This window comes from Dermacentor andersoni, chromosome 5 (assembly GCF_023375885.2).
Source record: "Dermacentor andersoni chromosome 5, qqDerAnde1_hic_scaffold, whole genome shotgun sequence".
NCBI classification, from domain to species: Eukaryota; Metazoa; Arthropoda; class Arachnida; order Ixodida; family Ixodidae; genus Dermacentor; species Dermacentor andersoni.
In genome coordinates this window covers 126,747,417-126,773,444 of record NC_092818.1, presented here as the reverse complement: position 1 = coordinate 126,773,444, position 26,028 = coordinate 126,747,417, and the positions used below count along the sequence as shown (strand labels likewise).

Genomic DNA, 26,028 nt, shown 5'->3' with positions numbered 1-26,028 from the left:
TTAGGATATTTTTCTGCTACCATTCTAGGCAAATTACACACAAAGGTTGGTTCTCTGATAAATGTGAAACCTGTGGTTGCCACAAAAGTGCCTTTATTTTCAAAACTGCAGGTGATGGTTGTGTTGACCATGGAGGTTGATGTTGACACTGGCATGCAGTGCTCGAATACTCTATTGCATGCAGTAGCTGTAGTTTACTCCCTACACACACCTGCAGTGCAAGACAAGCATAATACAACGCTGGTATTATTCATGTTCCTGCCACTGAAGAAGACATCACTGCTCCAATTTTCACTGAGAACTCCTCTGCATTCTATCAGTTGCCACTGCCATACCTGTAGCAGACGTACCGCATTCTCAAGCGGAAGTCGACCACTAATTTGAAAAAAATGTGTACATTTATTGCATTTGTGAATTTACATTTTAGGGCACCCAAATTTCTATGCATACATATTGACATGTATTATTGTTTATCTTTTTCAGGTAACCACTTTTAACCGTCTAACAAATGCTCAGCGTGGGATGCGCCCGCATGTATTGAAAGTTTCTCGAATGCTATCGATGTTTCTACCATTGTCTGTTGTCATCCAAGCTTGTGTAATCCGATTGCATGAGCAATGCGAATTGTGTAGAATTTTCTGGAAGACACGTGGGCACCAGAGATTACTCTGGAGCCTTCTATGATCCACACATAAAAGCCAATGCGCTTCACCATCAGATCAGATTTTCGACAATCGCCGACTGTGTTCGCCGCTACCGTTGTCGTTTGAGTGTAGCCTGCTTTTGAGGGCACAGGTTCGCCCAATAATATGCTAGTTTCGTCAATCACAGTTTTGCTACTTTCTTCACCGTCACTACTATATGTGACATCTGGTGTAGGTCCTAGTGCGCTCATGTACTGAACGCCCCTGCAAAACCACGAACAAAGCCCGAACCCCAAAGAAAACATCAACGTTGCCTAAGACCAGCGAGCTTGCCGCAGACTGCAAGGACTGCCCCCGGAGCACAAACTTCTGCCTGATACAACCAGGAAGGTTGTGGCCAGCTCAACAACCACAGTGGCAGCCCCAGCATCTCCCATCGTGCTTCAACAACCCAGGGAGTCCCCTACCTTACGTGGAGCTTTGCCAAAGGGTCTGGAAATCTGGATCGAAACCTTCAAAAGGATCTCAACCTTCAATAACTGAACCTCTGAGGATAAGCTATGCCATGTGTGCTTCTCCTTGGAAAGTGCCGCGAGGACCTGGTTCGAAAACTAGAAGTCCACCCTTACAACATGGTACCTGTTCCGCAGTAACTTGCCGAGGACCTTCAAGAGTGTTGTCCGAAAAGAAAGGGCCGAAGTTCTGCTGGAAACCCAAGCGCAACTACCCAATGAGACCATCACCACCTTCACAGAAGAGATGACTTGTCTTTTTTGGCACACCAACCCAGAAATGTCAGAGGAGAAAAAAGTCCTCATCTTGATGCGAGGCGTAAAGCAAGAACTCTTCACCGGACTGATCCACAACCCACCGAAGACCATAGCTGAGTTCTTGACAGAGGCAACGACTATTGAGAAAACTCTGGTAATGCGCACTAGGCAATGTAACTGCCAAGTGCCCATGCTGCAGTGCAAGATCCAGGAACTGGGCTCTGGTGACCTCCAAGAGACCATCAGGGCCATTGTGCAGGAAGAACTGTGCAAGATGTTATGTTCATCGCAATTTCAGGTGTTCTTGGTCACTGACATGGTCAAGGACGAACTTCAATGGTTACTGGGCATTCCCGAAGTGCAGCCCGAATCACTGCCTCCCATGCCGGAAGCAATAACTTACACCGTCATAGCCCGCTGTCAAAGATCCCCCTCCGAGCGCACGCCAGGGCACTGTAATGCCGCAATTCCATCGTCCGCCGCCACCATCACCAGCTCGCTCGTCTGCCACCATGCGCCACTACCCAAGGAAGACTGATCTATGGCATGCCCCTGACCACCGCCAACTGTGCCCACTATCACTGCGGAGAAACAGGTCACGTCTACCGCCAATACCGATACCGCGACTTGGGACTGCGAGGATTCACCGTCAATGCGCCATGGCCGCAGCAAGGTGAACGTCCTCGCAATATCGCTGACTACCTAGCCGCAATTAAAACTTCTTTCTGGGCGAGTTGGTGCATACTTGATTACATACTTATATACTTGATGATTATATACTTATACTTATATACTTGAAGGTTATATACTTATATACTTGAAAACGGATACCCTTATATAAAGTATCCGTCTTCCGTTAATAAAATTCAGTTGACAGTAACAGCGCCTGTGTCTCGTCCTTGTTACTTTGTGGATGCATGTGTTAGCGCTGTAACAATTTTCAAACCTAGCTGCCACTCAGTGGAACCCATGACGACCATCCCGTTTGCCATCACCTGGCCGCTACCTGTCCATGCACAACGCTGACAATATACTGGCCCAGCTTGGGGCCAGTCTGAAAGCCCATATCCGGAAAACTAAAAGCAGCAACCAATGGAGGTACGGTTGCTGTTTGTCGAACTGACGAAGATCCTCCGCCGCCGCCGAAGATGCCAAAAAGCCTGTTTCGACGACATACCAAGGAGACGCTGCCATCCCGACAAAGTCTGGAAACAAAGTATATACCGATGAAAGACGACCTGATGACGTGACATTCCAGCTTCAGATCAACACGACGCAGCCTTGATCCAACACCAAGACATAGCTGCAAAAAACCACCCACCTTCACATGCTTCTCGACGGCCACGCAGTCACCGCCTTAGTGGACACAAGAGCTTACTACTCCGTCATGAGTGGACAAATCGCCGCCCAGTTGAAGAAAGTTAAAACTGCATGGGAAGGCCCTCAAATTCGGACAGCTGGAGGGCACCTAATAATGCCAATTTGAATGTGTATGGCAAGTATTACCGTTCATGAACGGACTTACCCTACCACCTTCATTATCCTCCAGCAGTGTTCACGAGACGTCATACTCGGCATGGGCTTCCTGAACCAACACGGCGCAATCAGAGACCTGAAGTCGAAGTCGATAATGCTGTTGGAAGATCAATCGATACTGCTGGACAGCTCTCGTAGTCACCACACCACTCTAAGATGAAGTGAACATCCAGCCTCACTCTAGCACTGTAATTTCCGTCGGCACTGGAACATCCACAGACGTAGAAGGCGCCATCAAGGGTGATCAACGTCTACTGCTCGATCGTGAAATTTGTGTGGCAAGAGGGATCGTTCAAATGCCTGGAGGAAAAGTGAAAGTGACGCTGACCAACTCAGCCAGGAGTTCAAGCACATCAACAAGGGTACGATGATCACATACATCGATGAAATTGTGGATACCAGCAATGCGTTTGTCCTCTCGGATTCTACCGCATCTACTTCGACGACCATAGTTTTCGAACCAGGCTTCAACATAAATCTAAGCCTCCCCGCGAGTAAGCAGCAGCAGCAGCTCATAAGTATTCTCCAATGATACAAAGATTGCTTTTCGACGTCATCGAGGATTTGACAAACACCAATTGCAAAGCATCGCATAATAACCAAAGAGTGCACTAGACCACTTCACCGGAGCCCTTACCAAGTTTCGATGCAAGAATGTGAAGCTATAAGACAACAAGTCGAAAAAATGCTGCGCAAATTAATCATCCAGCCGTGAAAAAGCCCGTGGGCATCTCCTGTTGTCTTGGTCAACAAAAACGACAGAACGCTATGTTTCTGCATCGATTATCGTCGACTGAAAAAGATCATTATGAAGAACATATACCCCCTCCCACGGAAAGACGACGCATTGGATCGGCTCTGCAACGCTAAATACCTCTCGTCGATGGATCTCAAGTTTGACTACTGGCAAATAGAAGTCAACGAGAGAGACTGCGAAAAGACCACCTTCATCATGCCAGACGAACTCTGCGAGTTCAAGGTCATGTCATTCGGACTGTGCTAAATGCCTGCAACGTTCCAGCACATGATGGACATGGTGTTAGCACGATTGAAGTGGCACACCTGTCTTGTTTACGTAGATGACGTTGTCGTCCTCACGGGAAACTTAGACAATCACCTTAGGCCACTTGCGACAGTACTAGGGGCCATCAAGTCATCAGGGCTCACTCTGAAGCCGGAAAAGTGCCGCTTCGCTTATGATGAGTTTCTGTTCCTGTGCTACGTCATCAGCAAATCTGGAGTCTGCCCCGACCCACAGAAGACAGCTGCCATCACAAAGTTCCAGCAGCCAATCAACAAGAAGGCAGTGCGCAAGTTCCTTGGCATGCGCGCCTATTGCAGACACTTTGTCAAGGACTTTTCCCGTATCTCTGAGCCGCTGACACATCTAACTATATGTGATGTCGAATGCAAATTAGAAACGTTGCAGGCCAACGTATTTCAAGAACTCAAAGGACGCCTACAGTCACCACCGGTACTTGCACACTTCGACGAGGACGCCAATACAGAAATCCACACTGACCCCAGTAGCCTAGGCCTCGGTGCTGTCCTAGTCCAGAGAAAAGACGGGCTTGAACGGTGATTGCTTATGCTAGCCGGTTGCTGTCAAAAGCAGAAGACAATTATTCTACAACCGAAAAGGAATGCCTCGCCATCATTTGGGCTACAGCAAGAGAAGAGAGAGAAAATAATGCAGAGAAAAGCAGGAAGGTTAACCAGAAGTAGTTGGGGTTGGCTACCCTGCGCAGGGGGAAGGGTTAAGGGGTATAAAAAGAGAAACAGAGTGGAAGGGGGAGATAGAAAGAAAGGGAGACAAACACGAACAAAGCGCGTACACTACAAAGCGGTAGGGGGCGGCATTCTTAGAGTCTGTCGTGAAGCCCCGTAGACCGCAAGAACCTTAATAGCGCGAGTAAGGCCTTCAACGCGGATGTTCTTTCGGAGCAAAATTCCGCCCTTACCTATATGGCAGGCCATTCAAAGTTGTCAGCGACCATAATGCCGTTGTGTTGGCTGGTGAATTTAGAGGACCCTTCAGAACGCCTGGCCCGATGGAGCCTCAGACTACAAGAACATGACATCACTGCTATCTACAGGTCCGGACGAAAACGCTCTGATGCCGACTGTCTATCACGCGCCCCCATTGACTCTCTGCCGCAAGACAACAAGGATGATGACGCCTTCCTTGCAATAATATGCGTGGAAGACTTCGCTGAATACCAACGAACAGACCCAGAGCTAAAAACCCTCGTCGAGTATTTGGAAGGGAATACCGATGTCGTCCCTAGGCCATTCAGGCGAGGATTGTCTTCATCTTCACTTCAAAATAATCTACTCATAAAGAACTTCTCACCAGTCCACGCCAACTACTTTCTTGTTCCCTCAGCACTGCATTCAGAAGTTCTGCACACCTTACATGACGATCCAACCACAGGGCACCTCTGATTCTGCCAGACACTATCGAGGATACAGGAAAGATATTACTGGCCGCACCTGACTGCCGATGTCACCCGTTATGTCAAGACATGTCGAGACTGCCAGTGATGCAAGACACCACCAACAAGGCCGGCGGGATTACTGCAGCCAATCGAGCCTCCTTGCAAACCATTTCAGCAGGTTGGGATGGATTTGGTGGGGCCCTTTCCGACGTCGACATCTGAAAACAAGTGGATCGTCGTGGTCACAGACTACCTTACCCACTACGCCAAAACGAAAGCTCTGCATAAAGGTAGTGTGGCCGAAGTAGCCAAATTTTTAGTTGAGAGCATCCTGCTGTGGCATGATGCGCCAGAAGTCCTCCTTGCTAACAGAGGAACAGCTTTTACTGCTGAGCTTACTCAAGCCATCCTGCAGTACAGCCAGACAAATCACCAGTGGACCACTGCCTATCACCCACAGACAAACGGCCTAACGGAATGACTGAACAAGACACTCCCCGACATGTTAGCAATGTATGTCGATGTCAAACACAAGACGTGGGATGTGATGCTTCCATATGTCACCTTTGCTTACAACACGGCAGTGCAAGAAACAACACAGATCGTGGCGTTCACGCTGGTTTACGGAAGGACCCCAACGATGAATCTCGACGCCATGCTGCCGCACGTCACCGACAAAGAAAATGTTGATGTCACCGCCTACCTCCAGCACACCGAAGAAGCCCAACAGCTCGCCCACTTGTGCATCAAGAACCAGCAGAGGACCGACAGTCGACACTACAATCTTCGACGACACAACGTTGAGTACCAGCCCAGCGACTGTGTTTGGGTTTGGATCCTGATACGCCGACGAGGACTCAGTGAGAAACTATTGCGACATTATTTCGGACCCTACAAGACGATTCAACACAGTGGCACACTTGACTATGAGGTCGTGCCAGACAGCATTTCTCTATCACAGCGGTGCCGCTCATGACCTGACATAGTCCATGTTGTGCCACTTAAGCTTTTCTACCAGTGCTAATGAACTTTGGGACTTTGCATAGCTGAATTCAGGACTTTCCTTTTTTGGACTGTGTTACTTTAAACTTTGTTTCTTTGTTGTTTTATTACTTTCTTTCAATAAGTGTCCTTTTTCATTCTCCTGTTGTTTGTAGCATCGGGACGATGCTTATTGAGAGGGGGGACAGACACGTATGCTTGTCTTTTTCGGGTGACTCCTTTTAACCATCTAACAAATGTTATTGCTCAGCACGGGACGCACCTGCATTTATTGGAAGTTTCTCGAATGTTATCGATGCTTCTATCTGCTGTCTGTTGTCACTCAAGCTTGTGTAATCTGATTGCATGTGCAACGTGAATTGTGTCAAATTTTCTGGCAGCCACGCAGGCATCAACAATTACTCTGGAACCTTCGATGACCCATGTATAAAAGCCAATGCGCTTAACCAGCAGATCAGATTTTCGATGACTGCCGACTGTGTTCGTCTATATCGTTGTCCTTTGAGTGTAGCCTGCTTTTTAGGGCACAGGTTTATCCAATAAAATGCTAGTTTCGTCGATCACAGTTTTTCTACATTCTTCACAGTCACAACTACGTGACAATATGCTAATAAAAATAAGCTTCATGAAGCAACATGTTTATAGCATTTATGATGACGCTGTGTGGATAGCTGATTGGATTGCTCGCCCGAATGAGATCACGCAATTTAGTATGGGAAGGAGCGGCTGAAAACTCAAGGAAGCGGCACCACTGCTATTGGTAGCTATACCACATTTTTAAAACTTTACATTACGCGCTTTACATGGAGTGCTTAAATCTCTCTCCTAATGATCAGAAGTGTTGTAGAGTGATGTCAGCCGTAATCAGACTGCTGCCTTGCAAGCCCTGGCGGCGCGTGCATTTTTCATTTGATATTTTTTTCCTTGTCCTTCCTTCCCCCTCTCCATTTCGTATACATACGCTTCGAGACAGAAGCACTCAACATTCACTTTCCAACCTTCGAACCGCGTGCTGTCGTATTCAGTAGATATGCCACATGTATCGTAACGATTTAACAAGGAGGAACCACCCTACCGACCTAGTACTCTTGTACACAATCATCAAAATCGTTCCAGGATCCCTTTAAGTGTCTATCTTTATTAATATCAATGGTTTCTGCATTACCATGCCATACATATAAACAACCCAAAATCCTCTGGCCACGTGCACAGTGAACTCTCAAAAAGGGTGGAAACTTAGCTAATCTTAATTAAATGATCCCAATGATCTTACGACTTAGTAATTGCACAAGTCGGTTCCTAAATTTTTACTCACAACCCAAAGATAGTACACCAGGTTTGCTAAACTGCAGTTTGTGCATTAATATCTCATTGTCTTTTGGTGCCACAGCAGCACTAAACACTTCTCCTTACTGAAGGCAATGAATGCTCAACAATAAACTGGGAGTATAATGTCATAAAGGTCAAACCAAAAGTGGCTTTAATAATTAATTAAAGCACATGCATCACACAACTTTGGGAATGTGTTACGCAAGCTATCTGACCTAGCTGACCTAGCCAAAGGCATTGTTTTCTAGTAAAAGTTTCATGTCATACTTTGGTTACTGATCTTTCAACGTGTGTTGATCCCTTCATTTGACAGAATGTGCGCTCTTGACTAAGGTTTTGTAGCAACCAAATGGGGCTATAAGGTTCAAATGACTGAACAAATATTTTTTTTTTTTTTTTTTTTTTTCAGCATGGCCAGAAACGTGGCCTAAGAATTATACCTTTTCCCTTCTGTACTAACGCCGTTGAATATTGATATATGTTTTTCCAAATCATAAAATGTTGCTATAATCTTTGTAGCAACAATGGCTTGAAATGTATTATATTTGCCCCTCATCTCATCCACCTAGTACTGTACAACCTAATGGACTGTTACAATTTGTTTCGGGCAGCAGGCTTAATCATAAGAGTTGGAAATGCCTCCGAGGGAAGCAAGACAGGAATGCCAACAAGCACAGCACACAAACATATATTCCAACAAGAAAAACATAAATACAAGGACAAAGGGCATTGGGGGCAAGCAAAAAATATATCCAAGTGTGACTACAAAGCATTCTGATCAAGTAACACTCCCCAGTTTGGCTGGCGTCCCACAAAGCTGGCGTGGTGTGTCGCCCGACAATTTTCATGAGAAGAGACGGCAGGCGACCTCTCCTGGACTCTCGTTCGTCGGGTGGGTGATAAGTGCGAAAGACTTGTCCTTTAGAGGTCAACTTATCCGTCAGTGCTTCACCAGGTCCCTCTGGCAGTGGTTGGCCTCCCGAACGCTGACATCTGACCTAAGCAGCAACGCATCTTTCTTGCTCCGTATTTCAGCTCCGTCTCGCTCTACCAATGTGGTCCCTTTTTCTTCGGTAGGCTGCTTGAGCCATGCATAATTTGCAGATTTGTTGAGTACTCTTCTAGAGTGCTCCTTGATCAATTGTTTTCTCCTTGATGTTTATTTTTCCACACCACGATCTCACATGCAAGGAAATGTCATCCTGTTGTGGACGGTGCAGGCGCCTTGGTGCACGTGCTTGCATGGTTCTGCCACCACTTCGTCATCCCCTTTGAAGCGTCTTTCACCACTTCACCACACAGAGCTGTATTTGGTTGTTATAATGGATTTGTATGCTCCTTGTGTAGCAAATGCTGGTTTTAGTACATGAATAATTCCTAAGCTTTTATTGGTGCATCTTGTAACATATACCTTTGTAAAGGTATATAGCAATAGCAAGGCTTGGCGTTGCACTCGTGCTGCAACAAAACGCAGAGGCGACATGGTATGACGCAGCAAGTAAGGCAACTGCTGCTTCCCAGCAAGAACAGCACCCTGGCAGATACCAGGCACATTACAACACAGGCGCAACAAATAACACTGGCAGCAGTGTTACAAGTGTCACACCTCAATAGTGCATGAGATAACACAGACAGAAAATTGTTGATGTTTGTCTGCGCCAAATCAAAGGATTAGATAGATGTAGCTTGACATTTACCCTCCACTCAAACCAGTGTATAAACTACAGTGTCATGTGCACAGAACTGTTCAGCAAGAAAGCTAAGCTCACACCAACAGTGGAAGCCGGAATGTGGCCCTGGCTCCAGCAGAGATGAGTGAGCATCATGGTGCATCCACTTGGCTTCATTGCTTTTGCTGCCAAATGCACTGTATGCCTCTGCAGGAATTCTAACCCTCCATGCATGGGCTGTGCATGTGCCATCAATACCATAACAGCATGGTGCGTGATGAAATGAACACACCTTGAGTGTCCGTATAATTGCCATCACATGAATAAAAGTAAATTATGATAGACTGTAAAACAATTACACAAGCTAAATCAGAAGACATAAATGCATGAGATTCCCATGAACAAGAAAACTACTTGATCTCTGTCTTGCTTCCTGTAAAGCATGCAGAGCATTTAGCTCACCAAAAACTAATACCTCTAATGGCAACGCCAACCTTATCTCTTCTTTTCTTTTCAGTTTTAGTAAGTCACTAACACACAACAATAACAAACCACAATTTACACAGAATTTCAGAATCAAAATGAAAATTTATCATTAAATGCTTGGTCATATTACAGTTATTCAGTATGCAGAAGGAGGTCCCATAGTCAGACTGTATCGGGACCTCCTGCGAAAAAACAATTACGATAGTTACCTCAAACCAACAGTAGCACATCAATAAGGTAATACACAAGGAAAAGAAAAAGAGCATAACGGAACAAAATGAAGAATTAATTACAAAGAACAAGGTTTTAGCATATCTCATGGTAGCAAAGCAAATCACAGCATAAGAGAAAATTGTATGGATGAGCAAAAACTACAAGTGTTAATTCCTTAGAGTATAAGCATACTCTAACCTTTTTATGGTAATTTGCAAATGCCAAGTGCTTACCGTTTTTTTTCTTATTTTTCATGGCATGTTATATCAAAACAGCCATGGCTTTTTCAATCCTGAGTTATAATTTCATAGCAAACATTCACATAAACCCTTCTGACTACTTCACACTGAGTGGCCTGCAGCCCCTTTTTGTTGCCTTCATGTATAGTAACTTCTCCTCTCACGACTATAATTGTTCAATGGGAAACAATGGCAATAATGACACACCTTTCGAAGCTTACCGGTCGTGAATGCTGGGGTACATGCCGGCCTTATCTTTCTCCAGCGTTCCACATGTGCCATGACCATCATGTTGTTGACTACAGAATCCCCAAAGTCAATTTCCTGTGAAAATAAGCAAATAAGAACTAGCACAAAGACTTAATTTATCCAACTCTCTGAAGGCCTTGGCTATCAATGCATAGTTAAAATTTTTTAGTTACTGAGACTATTGATACCTAAATTGTAGGAGCATTAAAAAAGTGAAATTTTCTAAGTGAAAGTAATACTAACACTTGATTGAATATTGAAAATTGATTCAAGTATCAAATAAAGTACCAAATATTTTATTTTTAAGCTTTATTTCTATTAATTATCAAGAAAAGGGTAAAATCAAAGCTACAAGGCCTATTTGTGGCCTAAAATGCATCTACTGCTATCCAAACAAAGGTACAACTGAACAGTTTGTAAACAAGGAATGATGATGTTTGGTGTTTAATGGCGCAAGGGCCAGGTGTGGCCAAAGAGCGCCATTGTAAACAAGGAACTAAAAAAGGGTGATAATTTTTGGATGATGATTTAAAAAGATACAGACGTAAACATATGTGGCATCCTTAAGTCATTTACTGTACAAACCATCATGATAAACGCAACGGCATGACAGAAAACATTTACATAATGATGATAGTGACAAAAGCAATACACCAACAATGGCTGCTGTATGACTATGACAATGGCAATGACAATATGATAAGAATGCAATAAAACGCAATATGAGTGACGCAATAAAATGATGTCAGTTGAGAGTAGCGCCTTGTCCTGTCGTCTTTCTTGTGTGTGTCGTTTTTGCGCTAAACAAAGTATTCATGGATTTGCACCAACTAGCCCGCCAACGCATTGTGCTGATAAGAACGGCCTCATGATGACATGACGACAATGATGGCATGTTGACAACACTTCGGTGGCTGAAATTGAAGACATCAAATTGCTGTCTTTGTGAAAAGGTTACTGAGAATGACTGCTGATTAAGAACCAAACTGAAAATAACTGCATCACTTACCATTGAATTAGATCATTTGAGCAATCAATTGACTACGCTTTAACCTGCCAACCTTGAAATTTTGTATATCTGATCTTAAAGTTTTTTAACTCTCTTCCACATCTTATTATCATATCCCTTTTAACCCCTTCCATGTCATGAACAAGCTGGGCTTGTCCACGCGTTTCTTGTAAAAATGGCCAAGGATGAGCTCAGCTCATCAACGATACTTTTCATTTTCTAGCAATGCCACGGACTAGCTGGTTTCATCTCAGTACTTTGTCGTGCTTCTGGTAGATGGCAGCCCACAGTCCATGGGGCAGCATGAGCAGAAGTGACTTTATTCTGGCAGAGGAAAACATGTCGGCAACTGGGGTCCTTAAAACTAATTTGGCCATTTGGTCAGGACTGGGGATAATAGTGTGGCACGGAACAGGTTAACCTGCCCATGACAATGCCTTAAAGAGTGTGTACTTTGAGTGTTATAGTACAATGTCACATTACATTAGATTCTCAAATTTAGCACTTAGTTATGGCTATGCTAATTATCTTAGTTTGCCAATCTGTTCTTCAGTTTGTTTAATCTATCTACATGCCAAATATCTCCACATCTCTCTTATCCACCCCACGAGAAAGATTTACACATGTACTTATGGCATTCCGCTACATCATGATGCTATAGAAGCTCAAACACAACCTTTTAGGTTATTGCTGCTTCAGCACAGTAAAATGTTTTTAATTGTGCCTTGTGTGAGCAGACTTATCGACAATCAACTTTTACTCCCGCTAAGCTCCTACCAGGCAGTCTTTGAGAAATAATGCATGTATTCTGCAGCACATATACAAATATTGAGTATAGGCATTCATGAGAGTGTTACTTAGTGACCAGGCAGGTTTATTGAGCATATTCAATATGTGCTCTAGTTAACCTTAACAGTTACTCAAAAAAGCAGCACATATCTCACCATTCTGTTTGGCAACAAGTTAAAGTCCTTCACGAGCACCTGCTTCACCAGTTCTGGCTCTGCAACTATCAAGCTTGGCTTTGCAGCTTCAAAGAACCTAAGCAAAAAACACAGAAATCCATCCACTGACATTTTCATTAGATGAAGCTTCCCATTTTCTTTTAATAAAAACAGAGGTACACTGTAAAAGCCCCCGAGTACCTCATGTTTCACAAAATGCAAAAAGAGAACTTCCACACATAATAGATTAAATTATTACACAAAGTTTGCTGTAAAGCTGTCCAAACGAAAAGAGCAGGTACAATACTGTCAAGGGTACGCCTAATTTCTTTTACTGTCAATGTGAGCGAAAAAGAAACACTTTAATGAAAGCTTGAGAGCCTCACCTGGCAGCTCACCTAGCATGTTACTACAGATAAAAGTGGTGACACATAAAACGACACACATAAAGTACATCGTACTTGCACAGTACATATAAAGATGCACTTTTTACACTGGTCACAGTATCTGGCTTAGGTCAGTGTCCTGTAAGTATTTTCATGGCCCCTTCATAGGACGGGATGCAATGTTGGAACCGCTCCCGGGTTTAAGTACATATTCTAGCTGAAAGCAGGATCCACAGCATGCGTTCAATGAAAGCATGAGCGTGACACTACTCACAGCTGGTTAGGCCTAGTGTCAAGTCAGCTAAAGCTTTTAGCCTGTTTCAGTTATTTTTTTCCTTAACTAATCTCAACCATTATGTTGAAATGGACTTGTAGATTTAGGGATACAAGTGTCACAACAGGCTATACAGGCCAGTTGCCTGTTCTCAACATTTATTATGTTTAGTGTGGCACCTATCACCAGTAGCATGCTTCCTCTGCAATATGCTACAGTGCTTGTCGCTCCAGTTCATTCAAGTGTTTCCAGGCAGAATCACTACTAGTATCAACAAATGCTTACACACAATACACAAGCTGCACCAATGTTGCCTTCAAGAACTTCATTTGTTTCTTTTCTGCTAACACAAAGAAATGAGATGTCAAGACTGCTCACCCAGACAGTCGCCCATACTTTTGGTACCTCTCTTGATCGGGTAAGTATACAGGCTATAAATAAAACCAAAGCTATGTTAGCATAACTAAGTGCCTAGGTATATCACATTAGCATGCTGTGATGCAATGAAAGATGATCAGAAAGAAACTTCCTCCTATAGTCTACCTCAGTAGTCACTTGCAGCACTGTGGAAGCAACACAAATTCTTGGCCAATAGAAAGGTCGAATGACCCTTGAAATGTACTCATCTGTGCCGCGCCGTCTGCTCTGCATCTGCTTGACATTCTCCATGACACACTCCATGAGTGGTGGACTGACGCAAGAAATGTTTTGAAGCCGTAACCCTAAGCTGTGTTTGCATGTAGGCGACAGCGGGGTCTCGCATCACGTGCACGCTTTCTCTGCAGTTACCTTGCATCCTCCATAGCAAGTGGTGAGGGCGAATGCCCTTATAAATGTTCGCATGCACCACTCGACCTACGCGGCATTTACTTTGCATTTGCTCACTATACCGGCATTATGTACCATGCTAGAGCGGGGCAGCAAATTAATGATGCAGTGAACAATTAGGCCTTTCCAAAGCAACAGAGTTAAAGTTGCCCTTGGTGACGTGCCTTAGTAGGACGAAATCAAAGCTCTGTATAGTGTTGCCTGATGTCTAGTGGTTTGCTAAGCGACGCTCGAGAGAGGCTCTCAAATTGTTAATATAGGGAATGGACTTGACTTGCCTGTCGTAATTCTCTACTGAGCAAGAAGAATAATTAGCCCGATAATTCTGTGTGCCGACCATGCACCCACAGTGCTTCACAGTTCACTTCAAAGTCGGTCGCTTTGCATGTATCCAAAACTAAGTTCCTCTGCTTGTATAGAGAAGGAAGAGGAACTGCAATACTGATACTAGACGCTCTTGCCTGAAAGGAGCAATGACTTTAGCAATAGTAATGTTGTTTAGTTGCCTGCTTATGACCATTTGTAGAGGATATTGTCGTTTTTTTTTTATTGCATGCAAGTGGGTGCACATCTCTCGAAGGAGAGAAGTTAATGCATCACTACTTGTATTTCTATTCAAAGAGTTGAATTTTGGGATGGGTGGGTAGGGTGGGGAGGGGGGGGGGGGAGAAGGATAGGGGAGTCCCCCTGGGCACCCCTTGAATACGTGCCTGGTTATTGATTTCAGTAGTATTATTGCTCAGTGATTAAAGAAGCACAGTCTGCACCAGACATAAGCTATTGTGAACCATTTGAGGCAGAAAGATGCTATGTGAGCTAAGTGATGGCATTGCAGTGAATAGGAAATAAATTATTTGCATGTTTCTGTAGGATGACATCTACATGGAATTACTTCATATAATCCAAGAAGGAGCAAAATTTCATATAGGTCTCCCATCTTTAGCATCAAATGAACCTATAGTTGTGACAGAAAGCCACACCTAATGTTCGTAGGAGCGAGGATGGACTCGAGACAAGCAATAAATGTGTCTGTCTTAAGACATTAAAGCATGCTTAAATACAAGCTAAATACATTAACACATTCCACTGATGGTAGCTGAAAGGTTTCTCGGCCAGCAATAAAAACGTGCCATTGCAGCATCCTTTGCCCCTCAAAGTTCAGTACTGCCATCTGTCAAAACACATTTCAATCAGTGAAACTATGGAGATAAAAACAAGAGAGCAATAAACTTCTGCTCTGCTTTTCTCCATTGTATTGAACAGCTAGAAATAAAATGCTACTTGGTTGTCCCCTGTGCTGCTACTCATTGCACTGCTCGACATAGCAGCATAGCAAACAACCAAACTAGCCCAGGGGTGAATGCCAAAACATCCCAATGTTCTGCTCTCACGTGACCACCTTCTGCATTGGAGTGTCATGACACATAAAGCCACAGGGAAACAAAACCAAATCTGGTTAGTAAAAAAACTATTACATTAAATTATTTAGGAACCTATGAGGCTTGCCAGCATTTTTTCTACGGTTTCGAGGAACTTCACTTAATACAAGAAATGGAAAGTTAGAAAATGTCATATCAGTGTTAATGCTATGTTTACATTTCAGATAAACTATTTTTTTCTTCAGCCCTTACGACGTGAACTTTCTTTCAATATTTGTATCTCCTTTGTGATGCATAGTTGTTGGTATCAGAGTATGCCGTACCTTTATGAGAGTGCGGTACAAGGGACGAAGGATAAGTGACAGTGTTTCATATGGCACATTTTGTTTTTTCCAGTGGTTGCTGTGCCTTGCGAGGTAGCTGCAACAAATGATGAAGGGAGACAGTCAAGCATGCACACGTTGTCAGAACATCAATCCAACTAAAATACCTTAAAATTGTTATGTTTTGTTCTTCACATGTAGCTGCAAAGCGAGAACATATTTATTGAAGGAGATCCCTATTAGCATATTGTCTCAGTCCATAAGCTCTCGCTAGCATAAGGTATCACCATCATACTGCATTTAACTCATGTACTTACACCACACTACAAAAGAAAGACTATTGGTCTCATCAATGACTTTTTTCTTGTCCTTTTCTATTAATCTAATGGTAGCATGGGTAGCACGTTGACTATGGCAGTTAGCTTCCCTAAACCCATTCATACTTAGAAAGAAGCATGCAACAACATGTTTGAAGCGGCAGTATGCCTGTTGCAGTGACCCAGTGGCTTTGGCATTGCATTGCCGAGTGCAAGGTCGCAAGGTCACAAGGTCAATTCCCCACAATGACGACAGCTTTTTCATGGTGGTGGAATGCAACCACGCTTCTGTACTGTGCTTTGGGTGGACATTTAGGAACCCCAGATGGTGAAAATTAATCCACAGCCCTCCACCACAGCATCTCTCATAACCCAAGGTGCAGATTCAGGATGTTACATCCCATAATCTGAAGCGGCAGTGTTTGACTTCTGACTAAACTGGTTAATATATTTACCATACGAATCAGAGTTGTGGATTGGTGCCCACCATTCTATTCCCCACTCTATATCAGAATGTGGACATCCCCATTAATTCCACTCCTTTTAACTGCTCAGAATGGTGAGAGCCAGACTATTCCCATTCCTGGAGTGCCTGAACTGAACCATTCCATTCATGTAATCCCAGTATATGAAACACTTTTTCTATAATTGTTTACTACTTGCACCTTGCATGCCTCTTCACCAAAAGCATATTTTTGATGTCTTAACTACATTACAAATATTGTTATGTAGAATTTTATCGCACAAAGAACATGCTCATGGCCTCTTTATCTCTGCAGCGCATTGTTACCTGTAATATTTCAAATATGTATTGCTTTAAAGTGAAACTTTCTTTGCAAATCCTCCCGGAGATTCCTGACAGGGGTTGGGTGTTGTTACCTTGTTGAAAAGCTCATACTTACAAAAAAGAAAATTGAATTAGGTGCACGATGATGGGATCACGATTGAGGTTTGATCCACAGCAGAACGATGCTCTAACCATTAGGCCACATCGCAGATACACTTCAATTGTGCCACCACCAACTACCTCTTTGAGAAGATCACCACCTGTCACAATGCATAGAACAAGTGCACAAGAGCACTTACGAGCATGTCAGTTTCCTTTACACCAAAGACGCAGGAACAAAATATGTAAATTTATAGCATTTGATTAACCGCATCATGAAAGCATCGCTTTTCATAGACTTCAATAGGTGCATTGGACTTGCGTAATTTTTTTTAAAGAAGCCTTTTGTGAAATTTGGTTCCTGCAAGAATATCTCTGCCTACGTGCTGTGAAAGGGATCATCAGTCCTCAAATCAAGCATTGCACTTACACTTGGAAGGTAGAGCACATACCTGGTCAATACAGTACCCCCATACATAAAGAACTATTTTGCAAACACATATACAAGGTGCATACTCAAGATAATTGCATGTGCCATAACACTAGACAAAAATATACATAAAACATTATTGCAGAAACTTTAGTGTCTTGCTTATCAAATAGCGTCAACAAACATATGTTAGCTGCACGGGTTACAGGTCATTAATATATGATGTGATTGAAAGATACATTCAGTTCTTGCAATCAAGACAACTCGAAAACATGTCAATTTATGATGACAGCCTGAATTGCGGTCCCTTCTCTGAAACACATCCCTCCTTACAATAATAATAAATAAAAAAAAAAACAGGCAGTGCAATGGCTCACTCTCTAGGCATGTTCAAAAGCATCATTTCAAAAATTGCCATTAATAATCGAGGCCTTCATAAGTGAACTTACGCCTTGTCATGTTTACACAGTTTTTCTTCAATCTAGGATTATGCCAGAACTGACACTAATTTTTGAAATCATAGTACAGCTGCCAGCTTGTGACTGCTGAAGTTAGCTTCACTTTAGCTGCACATATGTTGACTGTTTCACAAACACATTGCACGGGGTGACCCAAGCAAGGTTTGCATTCTAAATGAGATCCACCATTTACAAAAATCCATAACTTATTCGAAACTCAATCACGTAAGGCAAGGTAGAAAATAATTTTACACTGTTATGTATGCCAGATAAGCATCAGGACGACATGTGCAAATTGTGTAAGGCAGGCCCAGCAACACTCAAACACATGTTGTGGGAGTGCAGCGCAATTATAGGAAGGATGGCAGTTACTCCGGAGACCCTTTCATCGAGGTGGGCCATTGCCTCTGCGCAGCTCAGACCTCGGCATCCAGACGTGGGCAGTCCAGCAAGCCCGTCAAACGGCACTGAGGCAGGACGTTGCCATTCCCCCATGGGAGACCTAAGCCCGGGTAGTGTTAAACCTTGCCGGAAGTTCATTAAAGTTGTATCCATCCATTCACTGTACATGTCATGCATTCAGCTAAATTATTTTGTGAGCTTCAGGACTAGAATAAGCGAAAGATATTGATGTGTTTGGCAAGGTCATCTTTTTTTATTTCATATCTACTGGCATACTAACAAGCACCATATTTTCAAGGACATGTCTCTAACTTCTTGTTATCACTCCTTCTGGATACTTGATAGTGTGCAAAAAGACATTGAACACATTCTAAATCGCTGTGGACTTTTGCAGCATACGACTTTCAGTGACATCATTTTTGGCCTCCGTCCTTTTGTCATGGGTGAAGTGTGCTCTTGCTAAAGTGAATCATATGTCTTCACAACTAAAAGTTGTGATCTTTAAAGGCACTTCATTCTTGTAACACGGAAAGGTTAATGCCTTCAGACATGTAGAATGTGCAGAATATAGTGTTGTTTACAATTACTGGGGCACAGGTAGTCATTGATAAGTAGATACTGAAAGAACCGGTAGAAGAAATACAATACATTGGCCAAGTCTAGTTTAGTTTAAATGGCAAGTTTGCCAATTTGGTTGCCTCGCTCAAAACCAACATTTAGCACTAGCGCTCCAGGACTATGCGCCCTTTCCATTCCAACTCCACTTCAGAATCTCAGGCCCCCATTCCATTTCCATTCCATCTGTCCAACTGATGCCATCATTCCATTCCTATTCCATCCCGGTTGTTTAAAAATGTTGTATTATCCCGGAATCAATTCAACTCCACAGTTGCCACACTGCAATTCTGATATAAATAACTTTAAGTGAATGCAGTACAATAGCAAGACATCAAGCAGCGAATTGGAATTGGTTGTTGAGCCAACCAATTCACAGTGGCAAAGTGGATAAATTCTCATACATATGTGAACATTAGCAGTGCTCAAAATGAGCCCCCCCCCCTATTTCTCCTTCCATTCTTTAAGGAGGGGCTCGGCCTCCCCTTGATAGGTCAATTGTAGCACTGCTGCCCCCTTTCGACAAGCACTGGACCTGATTTTATTACCAGTGGTGCCTTGTGTGGGGCAATCCTAACTCTCAAATTTTTCGATTAATGATTTAATTGCAATTAATCGTTTGACGTGGAAAACAGGAAAGCAGGCATTGTCGTACTACTGCATGCATTTCCCCGAGGCAGTGCACATGAAAATCACCGCCCTTGTTTGACCAAGATTCTTGGCATAGCATACTTTTTCATGAGCTACCCAAGCGTGAAGTTACCTGCTCGTGAATTAGTGAAGGTTCACCTTTGTTTAATTTGGTTACCAGTTTAGTTTCAGTCATTTAGTTGTGCATTATGAGTGCCGGGCTATACCAAACGTCTGAAACCATAACTAGTATTGTTGTAGTGCCTGAGGTTGTCAATGAAGCAAAACAACTAATGTTCTGTTTTGCAACTAGACGTATTTACTTTATGTTCACATATCTTAAACCCTTTACCTCCAGAGTAATTTTTGAAAGAATGTTTCCAATATATATATATATTAGAAGGCAAACACGTGAAAGGTAACTTTACAAACATTTCAGTAGGTGGCCCTGCCTTCATCAGAGTAATCACTCTGATGAAGGCAGGACCACCATATATACATATATATATATATATATACACATCAGTGAAGCCTTGAATTGCAAGATCTGGCAGTGAAACAGGTCAAACAATAGCAGCACGTTGGAAAAATACTAAAATTTTACTGATGTTTCGGCTGGGGACCGGCCTTCACTCTAACCTAGGCCAGTCTCCGGCCGAAACCCCAGTAACGTCCTGGTATTTTTCATACGTGCTTCTATTATTCTTATATATATATGAGCGTGTGCACATGTTATACTGGTTGCCGCCCTATGAAGTCTCCCTTCACTGAAGGGAGACATTCAGCCCTGCACATTTGCAAGAGCCAAGCTGCAACGGATGAGGTTTGACTGCATCACAGTCTAGATTGCTCTGTAGAGTGCAGCAGAGTGTTCTGTGGCATGAGCTTGTGGTTTCAATATGTTTACCCAAACAGATCAAAAATCTTATTTGCATCTTTACTTTTCTATCCTACCTTTCTTACTGCGGTGCTTTAATAGAGCACCACAGCAAAAAAAAAAAAGAAAAGAAATATTACGAAATAGGCACTTTCATCCCGCTGGTGCGCACTATATTTGAATGAGAAATAATGAGTAGAACAGCCAAATTTAACAAAGCACAAAAGGCTATAGGCAAACTGTATGAAATAGAAACATTGCATCAAAAACAAAAAACAATTATTGAGAAGTTGTCATACTGGCTGTAATTGCAGTATAGGCCATTAACCCCTAGGAGTACCTATGGGTTTTATTCTTTAAACAACATTTAACTGGAGGTTTGCGGAAAGGGCTGTTTTGACAGGCATGTGTGCATAAGTTGTGCGCCGTGACGTACCCAGCACACACACATAATCAACAGATGCACGCTGGTCAGCGCTGCTGCTGCAGCTAGAGGTGGTTGCGTCGGTGCTTGTGCCGCTGCTGTTACTTTTCTCCGACACTACAGATACGCTCTTTTTGGTTCGCCCTGGCAATAAATAAAATTCTGCCACAGAGCTCATACGATCCTCCATTCTAGTTGTCAATCGTCCAGCGGTGCTGCCGGTATAGTGCGTATACGTCTCATAGCGCGACTTCCCTTCTACTTATATATATATATTTTTTCGGCTCCCCACAAGGCACACACGGATGTGCAATGCAAGAACAGCAAGTCTGCACTCACAAATAGACAGTTGCGCAGATCGTCGCAGCAAGGACAATCCAATCAGCTACGCTGAAGAAGAGCACCATCGTTACAACACTTGATGGTTTAAAATGCTGTCAGGTGGAGGTCCAAAAATGTTAACAGAACCTACGACCGCTGTCAGACTTCCAAACGAAAGCTTATTGGGGACCGCTTATGGACCGCATGATTACCGCTCCGAATAAATGTTATCTACTGGACGTACTCGGATATGTAAACAAAGTGGCAGCTGCGATGTGGACGAGCAGCTAGCGCCAAACCACAGGCCAAACTCTGCAGCGTTATTTGTTATAAGATATTGCATGGCCTCCAAGATTAAAACGCGACTATATTTTGTTACGAAGTTACGGCACAGAAGAACGTACAGGACATTTATGCAATCACAGTGATACAAAAGTGGGCATATTCTACAAAATCTTAGTCTATTATCCAATTGCGCATGTTAATTCATATCGAAAGTTGACGCTGATATTCACTACGCCGCCACACAAAGTACCAGCATTATTTTAATACTTAGTCTTTTCTTTTTTCCATGCTTATAGCATAGCCTCCTTTATTAGAGGAGGCTATGCTTATAGAAATTCTGACACCATAATTTGACGTACATAAGATCGAGGATAGAGGGCGCCTGCGATAGAATGGATTGAAACACGGATTGAAATCACGGAGGACATGATTGAAATAAAGCTAGGCACTAGAGTGGAATATGACACGAGACGTTCATTTGAGAGATCGCCAGCCGTTTGTGCGCAGGCGCGAGTAAGAGCGGGCGTGAAAGAGAAAATCTGGGGGCTTTTGCAAGGTAAATATACCCGGTAGCCTGGGGCGTAGACAGGAGGGGGGGAAGGGGGGGTCTACGAGGCTTTAGCGCCCCCCCCCCCCCCCCTAAATTTTTTCGTGCTGTCCATGCACCGCCGACCAAAGCAACCCCGGGCGCCGGAAATCATTCTGGATTTTGTCTAAAATGTCTTTTTCCCGCTCGAAAAAGCATTTCACCGCGAACATTGCGAACTCGGGCTGTATTTCGCGGCAACGCCCATGCACCGGGAGTCACCTAACGCAAGCAGCCCCATCCGAGCACAGTTTAAAGAGCGTTTTGGCGAACTAAAACCCCTCAATCTCCCAAAGTAGCGCCATTCGCTTCCCTCCTCCTCCGCTCGGCGCGGCCTCGACGGTGGCGCCGCCGGTGGTGGGCCTGCCGTAGCAGACGACGGCTAACACGCTACGGGAGGAAATCCGCAGAAAAGTTCGTTCGAGCCCTGCGGAGCAGTTTTTTCAGTCGAGATCTTTCGTCGTCAGTTGGTAACTGGCCTCTAGAATTTCGTGTTAGAATTGCGGAGGAAATAAAGAAAATGCCCATTATTCAAGGTGTATTTAAGGCGTAAAGCGCGCGACATTGAGAGTTCGTGTTGCTGAAACACGACGCAAGCACGCGGTGTACTCAAACACGCGCGTAATTACCAAAGTTTCAGGTGTTGACAGCGTGAAAGTATGTGTACGTGGTTTCGTAGGTTCATTCACGTACCTGCAGGACACTTTTGTTCGGTCGGCGCGTGAGAGATTCCGGCTGTGTGCGGTCAGCAATGCCTGCCAACAGGGCCGTTTTTTCATTGCGGGGTGCTTTGGTAATCGTGACGATATATATATATATATTTTTTACAAGTACTGCTCCAGGAGGGCACATGTAATTGCTAACGGAGGCCTCTGAAGAGCACGTAACATTACACTAATGCCGGCGTCGCAGGGAGTGTTCGCATACAAAATTGGCTGTCCGCGATCTTATACCCCCTAGGCATGCACAGGCTTCGGCGAGCCCCATCCAGCGCTGGTTCTAGCTTTGGTGTTCCCGTTGCCGCTTTGGTGCCCTGGAGGCGCCGTCAATAATACGAAATAATGACAAGTTGTTACACTAGTAAATAAAATTTATTGAAGAAATACAATCGCGCCGAGGCGCCAACTTCTAAAGCAGCGCTAGCGCTCGAGTATTATGAAACGCCAACGAGGAATTTACCGGCCCACGTACGACTCTACGATCAAAGTGCACGTTAAACATCTCCAGGCGAGCTAGATAAAGTTATCCGGAGCCATCCACTACGACCTCCATCCTAGCTTTAGTCTCTTCGGAACGTTAAAAACATTAATCACCACAAACCAAATCAATACATGCGGACGTACATTCGAAGCTAAAAGACTGCATCGTAAGTCATAGTGAGTCTTGCAATAGCGTCGAGAATGTGCTAACTTCTGATGGAGCTCAAAACACACCCTGAATAAAGTCGCTTTTATGTCACAGGCCAGCTGCAGATGCGTGCATTTCACCGCAAGACGATACTACATGAAATAAAGAGAGCACATTCGAAAAAAGAAAGTCAAACAACGCGCTAAAAACCACGCAGAGCATGAACACCCACTTTTTCGAAGCGGAAGGCGTGAACTAGGCTCAAAATAAGAGGTTGTGAGTAGCCGTGGCCCTTACTTCACTAAGCCGTGCGTTCTTTGCCACTTCTCGAAGTCAGCCCGCCCGATCCTGCGAATCCACACTTCTTTTTGGTTGCACCCGCTGGACGGCAAAGCAAAAAGCTTTTTGCCCTCGCTGTGTCTGTTGCGGCAATCGAAGGCGCAGCAGCATGGCATCGCAATTAAGTTCTCGGCCCTGCACATTCTATTACGCTAACGCACTCCGTCAGTCCGCCTGCCGTACTTTCGTCGAGCAGGCCCAACAATGGAGGTCGGCGCGCGCTGGAAAGAAAAAATATACAAAAGCGCGGCGCCCGCTTCCACGTGACACAGATTGGCCAATGGGGGAGCGGAGGAGGCTGGGGCGACAGGAGATGTGGAGGAGGATGCGCCAGGGTGAGCGGGGTGGCGGAAAGATCTAAGAATGGCGCTACTTTTGAAAAATTGAGGGGCTTTATGGCGAACGGGGTCGCCGCGGCATCTCGCGGAGTCCGCGGAACTTACTCAGCGCATGGATGTCAATTCCGAAACTTTATGGGTATAAAGTTGTCAAACTTTTGATGTGAAAGGTACATTGGCATTTCCAAAGTTGTGCTTTAGATTTTCAGTTGCGGAACTTTGGAGGTTTAATGTTGTTTAAACATTTGACGCCAAAGGTGCATTGACCTTTCTAAAGTTGTACATCGGAACATACAACGAGACAAGCCAAATCAACACACTATCAGACAAGTTTCCAAAGCACGCAGCGAAGTCCGATGAGAATGAGACGAAGCGTTGCGGTGGTTCATTTATGCCGTCATGTCACACAAAAAAATATCATTTTTTTTTACCTATGCCAAAGCATCCATGTCAAGACACTAAAGCCAGTTAAGGTAACTATGTTCTTATTTATTTTTTCTGCTTTGACTTTTATTCGCGAGGGAACATTGAGCCTCTTCAATTTTTTTTTTTTTTTTTTTTTTGTTCTCGCTACCCTACCCGCGGGCTGCCAGAGCCAACTAGAGCGCATGCGTTTTTCTCGTGTTGCCCCGACCACCTCGCGGCGCACTTTGGTGCGCGTTCGGTTTTCTCTGGCCGAGTGGATTTTCGTCTGGCAAAGTTTTGGACGCTTTCTGACTAGCAGACGAGAAAAAGAAACAATGGTCGCTCGCCGCCGTCACGGTGTGGACTTAACGGATTGCGTCGCGTTCGCTGGAGTGCAACTTCTCCGGAAAGTCTTGTATCGCTGGTGCAGGATACCGAGCAGTATGCGTAAGGTTTCCGGTGGACCAAGCGTCTCATGTTTTCTTTGATAGGTCCATGGAATTATCATGCACCGGATGCACCCCACCAAATTCTCATACCTATGCAGATATTGTGATGTACCAGACACCCTCCAACACATGGTACTGGTGTTGGAAGGTGTCACCGCGAGAAAACCAGTCAAGATGATGCCTCAGAACCGCTACAAGCGATCGAAGAAACATGGGAGGCAATGTTAAAGACACAGAGCCTGGAAGATCAGCGAGGTCTGGTGGACCGGGCCCGGGCTGCGGCATTAGCCAACGGCTTTCTGGACTAAGAGAGCCGCCCACCTAGGACGAAGAAAGAACACTTTCTGGCTGTTTCTGGCCGTGACACGTCAGGGCCCGCGTCACGGCGCCATTTAGTCATGGTGTCGTTCTGCAGGCGACTACATGAAGTTGTCTCTCTCTCTCTCTCACAATAAACTTTATCCCTCCTCATTCCTCCTTCGGTAGCCACATTAGGTGCCCAAAGTAGGCATTCAATTGTGGCCAAGATACTTTCCTTCGCGTTTTTTTTATTTCGATGCCCCCGCCCCTCAAAATGAAAAAGAAGACATTGTTGCGGCGCAGATAAATGTCGCATGGTAAAAGTTCGATTTTGTTACTTCTTTTGCAGAAAGTAATGGGCCACGGGACGCTTCAGTTGGCAGATACTCTTATTATATTATTCCGATAGCAATTATATGGACTCTCCAAGCACATTCCTGGCGTCGCCTTAATGTTCTGTATAAAGTCCCAGGGCGATAACATCGTGACCGCGCGCCGCATGCTGTATGTGCGAGTAAAAGCGGGGGGCGGGGGTGCTTGGTTGAGTCGACGATGGTGGCTCAGTCTTGTGTGCGCAAAGGAGAAAAGCGGGGAGGAAGCGCGCCGCCTTCCGTCGCACGCGATACATTGGGGGGAGTGGATGGAATGGGGGCGGGATCTAGGATTCTGTGAATCTGTGATTGCGCAACATGTTTATTTGCCTTGCTAGACGCATTATATACAGTGACTTTTTCTTAGATACGTAGATTTATTGTAGACTTATACGTATATTTAAATATCTTGTTGCGAGATTTTGTGTATATGTGCGGTGAACTTTGTTTCCAGTGACACATTTTGCCCTTTATCAAGCTGTATCTTCGCATTTGTATATTCCATTGTATCTTCGCATTTCTGATGTAC

General features: G+C 44.2%; 1 protein-coding gene across 4 annotated transcripts in view; it reads right to left on the bottom strand.

The window, feature by feature from the left end:
- LOC126531121 (cytochrome P450 3A2-like) overlaps positions 1-21,316 on the bottom strand; it is a 41,546-nt gene extending 20,230 nt beyond the window's left edge. Inside the window, exons 1-6 of one of the 4 annotated variants that reach the window (XM_055070977.2) lie at positions 21,098-21,316; positions 16,939-17,083; positions 15,720-15,816; positions 13,568-13,620; positions 12,530-12,626; positions 10,535-10,651 (exon numbers count right to left, since the gene is read on the bottom strand). In XM_055070977.2, coding sequence (XP_054926952.1) covers positions 10,535-10,651; positions 12,530-12,626; positions 13,568-13,620; positions 15,720-15,816; positions 16,939-17,018 — 444 coding nt within the window. In that variant the 5' untranslated portion in view covers positions 17,019-17,083; positions 21,098-21,316. Of the gene's footprint in view, positions 1-10,534; positions 10,652-12,529; positions 12,627-13,567; positions 13,621-15,719; positions 15,817-16,938; positions 17,084-21,097 lie in introns of those variants that run through there. The other 3 variants (XM_055070976.2, XM_050178530.3, XM_050178531.2) reach the window with 3 other exon arrangements.
- Between the last annotated feature and the right edge of the window lie 4,712 nt (positions 21,317-26,028).